We start from the raw sequence: 5419 nt of genomic DNA on the forward strand, positions 1-5419 counted from the left end.
GAAAGAGGCGCGACTCTACTTCCGGTACACAATAAAACTGACAGCTTCACCGTCTCCCGCCTCACCGAAAGAAACAAACTTATACACATAAAAATATTGTAAAATAATAACTACATTACCTCAACAAAACGTGACTTATTTTAACTGTCTGGTTTAATACTTTGGGAATGTTGCGCTCTTATTTTGAACAACAACTTCCGGTCGGTCTTTAATAAATTTGTTGAACTTCTTGTACCTTTTCAAACAACTCCAAGGGCGGAGACCTAGATATCACCCCGGCACCATCCGTCTCTCAGATTCCTTCTGCCCAAAATATGATCAAAAACAGAGAAATGACCCTAAAACCCACAAAAGTCTGCATTTATTCTGTACGATTTATATTTCTCTCATTCGCCATGTCTGATAGATGTTCCTGTTTTGTCGCCGAATATAGTCACTGATTGGCTACATTTGAATTATGCTCCGCCCCAATTCGTAAATATCCATTGCTGATTGGATTAAAGCATTGTCACTAAATCTGGGCTGAGATTTGATTGGCTGATCTGAAACACCTTGTTCTGCATGTTTATCAACCATTGGTTATTTCAAACATACAGCCTCACAGTTTTGTGATTGTTAACATGTTCATTTTTATTGTCATGTTTAGAAAAAAACATTAAATTCAGAGTTGTAAAGTAACTAAGTACAAATACTTTGTTACTGTGCTTAAGTAGAAATTTTGGTTATCTGTACTTTACTTGAGTAATTATTTTTCAGCGTACTTTTTACTTTTACTCATTACATTTTACACAATTATCTGTACTTTCTACTCACTACATTTTTTAAAAAGGTAAGAAGTAGAAAGTCGTTACTCCTGTTTTATTCTGAGTTATTACTTATAAAAATCCTCTCCTGATAAACTGTGTCTCCTATAGAGTGAATTTAATTGTGTTTGGATGAGAAGTATAAATATATACCATTCTGACACACTATTAGCTTGTACACAACCCATCACAGCTGCACGCTGTTAGAAAATATAGTTTTTGGAGAAGTCACCTCCCAATAAATGTCATTTTGGAAAATCTAACTGCTCACTTTTACTCAGTACTTTTACTTTTAATACTGAAGTAGATTTTGTGTCAGAAATTTACTTTTGATACTTAAGTACAAAAAATATCAGATACTTTAAGACTTTTACTCAAGTAATATTTTTTGAGAAGACTTTAACTTTTACCAAAATATTTTATGATAAGATACTTGTACTTTTACTCAAGTATCACTTTGTGGTACTTTATACAACACTTTTTAAATTAAATTAGGGTCCACTTTTGAGGTTTGAGCTGATAAAGCAACACAAAACTCTTTTAACTACAATTGTTGTGTGTTTAATTTTCTTTTTTATTATTATTTACTGTCCTGATCAGTGTAGATTAGAAAAAACAAATATCAGTTTCAGTAAAAAACGTGTTTGTTATTTATTAATCAAATTTTATTTTTCTTTATTTTTGAAGCGGAACCTTTGTTCGCCTCTGTGTTCGGGGGACTGTAAAAACTGTAGCTCACAACATCCGGCCGGCTTCTGCGGCAGAACCGGGACCCAGAAATGAAGCACGTCGTTCAGTTCCGTTGAACTGTTTGTTTCTGATCTTCTTGCTCCCGTCCGGACCAGCAGAACCAGAACCAGAACCATGAGCCGTCTGAGTGCCGCTGTCCCGGCCGAGCAGTACCTCGGTAGGTTCGGATGACGCCGGAGCCGCTCGTCCTTCTCGTATCTCACAGTCCGGTTCGGTTCGGTTCTGTTCACCTGAGTGTGTTGTGTGTGTTTCAGCGGACAGCCAGGTTCTGTTCTACCTGAACGATGCTGTGACCCAGCTCCTGGAGCACAGAGAGGAGTACACCCAGTTCGGCCTGGTCCGGTACTTCGCCGAGTAGTAGGTCCAACATCAGCCGAACCTTCAGTGTTGAGGAAATGTTGCATCAATAAGAAATTATTTTGATCTAAATGCAGATTACTGATGAATATTTGACTTCATATCAGAATAAATTTATGAGCTAAAATCTCTGAACATCATCAGAACCTTTGACCCAAAACACCTGAACGGAACCCAGGAAAGTCCGGATGTCTGGAAGTAAATCATGAGGGGATGAGGACTGGACCAGAACAGATCTGATGGTTTTAAATCATCCTTTTCACATTTAAATCCTTCACACAAGCCCCGCCCCTTTCATGAAGCTTAGACAGACTCGTTTTGACGCTGTCTCTTTAAATCCAAACAAGGTGCTTCAAACCCCGCCCATAATTTGACATAATAGTTCAGAAAACATGATAGAGAAAACTGAACGAAATAAAAAAATCTGAGCCAAACCGAATATAAAGATAAAGACTGGGAGAGACTCAGTTCAGCTTCCTGCAGAGGCTCCAAGAACACAACAAAATTAATTTAACAGCTCAAACAGTGGATTTTAGAGATCTGACTTTGGCTTTTAGCTTCTAGACTGAAGTCAGGGGTTAAAGTGCCTGTGACATCACATTTTAAAAATCTGTATTATTAAATCTGTACTTTCTACTCTACATTTTTTTAAAAGGTAAGAAGTAGAAAGTTGTTACTCCTGTTTTATTCAGAGTTATTAATTAAAAAATCCTCTCCTGATAAACTGTGTCTCCTATAGAGTGAATTTAATTGTGTTTGGATGAGAAGTATAAATATATACCATTCTGACACACTATTAGCTTGTACACAACCCATCACAGCTGCACGCTGTTAGAAAATATAGTTTTTGGAGAAGTCACCTCCCAATWAATGTCATTTTGTAAAATCTAACTGCTCACTTTTACTCAGTACTTTTACTTTTAATACTTAAGTAGATTTTGTGTCAGAAATTTACTTTGGATACTTAAGTACAAAAAATATCAGATACTTTAAGACTTTTACTCAAGTGATATTTTTAGAGAAGACTTTAACTTTTACCAACGTACTTTTATAATTAGATACTTGTACTTTTACTCAAGTATCACTTTGAAGTACTTTATACAACACTGGAGTCAGAGTTCAAATAAAACTGTTTCAATAAACCAAGATTACAGATTTCTCTTAAAGAGTTCCCCTGTGATGTCACTTCCTGTTGCACTTTGAGCCGAGTTTAAAAGAAAACATGTCATTTATGTGACAAAATGAGTAAAATCATGTTTTATGTAAGGTTTCTTTTATAAAAATGTGTTTTTTACTTTTTGTATTTGATGGATAGACATGTCACAGACACTTTAAACTCTGAGCTGGGTTTTTGTTTGTTTGTTTGTTTGTTTGTTTGTTTGGTAAACAACCTGTGTGTGTAGCTTCAGCAGTGTGAAGAACAGCAACCACGTCCTCTTCAGGGAGTTCAGCTACATCAGAGCCACTCAGCACAACCGGGCGTCCTTCATCAGGGTCTTCTGGAGGAGCTTCAGGCAGATCGGCAGGAGCGGAGGTGAGGTCAGCACCCGCAGCAGGAAACAGCTGTTGATGTAAACAGTAAACAGCTGACAGGATGTGTGTTTGTGTTTGGCTGCAGAGCTCCTGTCGCTCCTGGAGTACCGCTCCCTGCTGCAGCTGCTGTGTCCGGACTTCCCTCTGGAGCTGGTTCAGAGCGCAGCCAGGTCAGCAGAACCACAGCTCTCAGATCAAACTGGGTTTCATGTCGCTGATGGAGCCTCGCCGTGAGGCGTTCACTGCTGTGGGAAATGGGAACGTCAGGGGTTCATCATCACAGAAGAATGTTTGGGCTAATGCTAACGGTTAGCGGTCCTCTGGTTCTGCAGGATGGTTCTGATGGACGATGCCACCGACTGTCTGATGTCCTTCTCTGACTTCATTTATGCCTTCCAGCTGCAGCTCTACTACCAAGGTAAGACCATCAGCTGATCAGAAAGGTAAATAACATCTGTTTGTTTATGTTTTATCAGCTTGATGACATCATCTGTTTATTCGTCACAATAAAACGTGATGTGTTATCTCTGAGATGGACCAGATGAGCTGCAGGGGGACAGATGTCCCGGTCTTTAATCAGAGGACACTTTGTCTGTCCCTCATACATGAGTTGATAAACTTCAAACAAGGAGATAGAAGCTAAAACCACAGAACAGCACCTTAAAGTGAAACGTTTGGTAAAGGAAGCTAAAGGCTAACAGTAGCATGAGAGCAGGAGCTGAAGATTACATAATATAGCCATCCATTTTCTTTATAAGATTATTTCTTTCAGGGTCACGTGGGGTATATATATGGTGATGAATAACTGTTTGGATAATTTTTGTGAAGAACAAACACTTAATAACAAGTCTTTAAAGTAAGGTAAGAAAAAATAAATAACTTTTGGAAGTAAAAACTTCAGATTTGTTAACATTTTTTAATGGAACCATCATGGTCTGTCCTGTTCAGAATGATAAAACACTGAATTATTTCTTTACTAAAACCTCTGTAACTTTGCTCCAGTTCATTTTAGCAGCATGAATCTTTGTACAGGTGATGTCCACAGGTGGGTTTATGGTTTCCAAGAGTTTTAACCTGATTCATTATGGTTTTAAATGAGTTATATACTGTGTAATGTGAAAATTATTCAGGTGGGAGAGAAAAAATAAAATCTCAATATGTCTAAAACCACAGCAGCTGATTTAAAACTTACATTTCCAATAAAATCTCCCAAGTGTTGCTTTATTTTGATACCAGGATAATAGAAGTAGAGTTTGTAAATGCTGAGTTACTCAGTTACATTTCAACATGGGATTTAGAGAAAAAAAAACACAAGAAAACCTCGTGGGGTTTAAGAGGTTTAAGGAAGTGAAGAGATTTCATCATATTTTTATGGATAAATATTTTTTATATATAAAATTAAATATTTTGAAATTACTTGAAGTTACAAAAACAAAAGTCAAACAGTCAAAAACTGAGCTGAACGTTTTCATGTAGAAACAGCTAAAACAGCACAAAGTCTGCAGAGTCAGCGTTCAGACTCCAAACTGAAGGGTCTGAATAAATCTAAATAAACGTTAAACCTGCAGGCTTCAGTTTCCTGTGGAAACAGACCAGTCAAATGAAACGGCGCCCCCTGCTGTTCCTCTCTGTCCCTGCAGAGTTCTTAGAGAGTCTCCTGCTCGTCTACCAGGATCTGTTGGCAGGGAAGAGTCCCAATACCGTCATCGTCCCCACCTCCACCTCCGTGGAGCAGCTCCAGTCTGCGGTGGCGGAGGAGGAGAACGAGAAGGAGGAGCGGCAGCAGGACGGCGTGGAGACGTCCACGCTGTCCCAGTGTGTGGAGGTCCTGTGTGACCGCTTCAAGTCCAGGTTCAGAGTCCAGACGGCTGCAGGCTGACACCTCAGAGCTCACTGCTGATAACACGTGTGTGTGTGTGTGTGTGTGTGTGTGTGTGTGTGTGTGTGTGTGTGTGTGTGTGTGTGTGTGTGTGTGT

At 38.9% G+C, this 5419-nt stretch overlaps 1 protein-coding gene across 2 annotated transcripts in view; it reads left to right on the forward strand.

Moving 5' to 3' along the window:
- Positions 1 to 1448: 1448 nt before the first annotated feature.
- Positions 1449 to 5419, forward strand: part of cstpp1 (centriolar satellite-associated tubulin polyglutamylase complex regulator 1) — an 11249-nt gene continuing 7278 nt past the window's right edge. Inside the window, exons 1-6 of one of the 2 annotated variants that reach the window (XM_014030175.1) lie at positions 1449 to 1710; positions 1808 to 1910; positions 3314 to 3444; positions 3529 to 3613; positions 3776 to 3861; positions 5084 to 5294. In XM_014030175.1, the coding sequence (XP_013885629.1) occupies positions 1668 to 1710; positions 1808 to 1910; positions 3314 to 3444; positions 3529 to 3613; positions 3776 to 3861; positions 5084 to 5294 (659 nt within the window). In that variant the 5' untranslated portion in view covers positions 1449 to 1667. The remainder of the gene's footprint in view (positions 1711 to 1807; positions 1911 to 3313; positions 3445 to 3528; positions 3614 to 3775; positions 3862 to 5083; positions 5295 to 5419) is intronic. The other variant, XM_014030176.1, reaches the window with a different exon arrangement.

The sequence above is a fragment of the Austrofundulus limnaeus genome, unplaced genomic scaffold (genome assembly GCF_001266775.1).
Source record: "Austrofundulus limnaeus strain Quisiro unplaced genomic scaffold, Austrofundulus_limnaeus-1.0 Scaffold1012, whole genome shotgun sequence".
Taxonomy (NCBI): domain Eukaryota; kingdom Metazoa; phylum Chordata; class Actinopteri; order Cyprinodontiformes; family Rivulidae; genus Austrofundulus; species Austrofundulus limnaeus.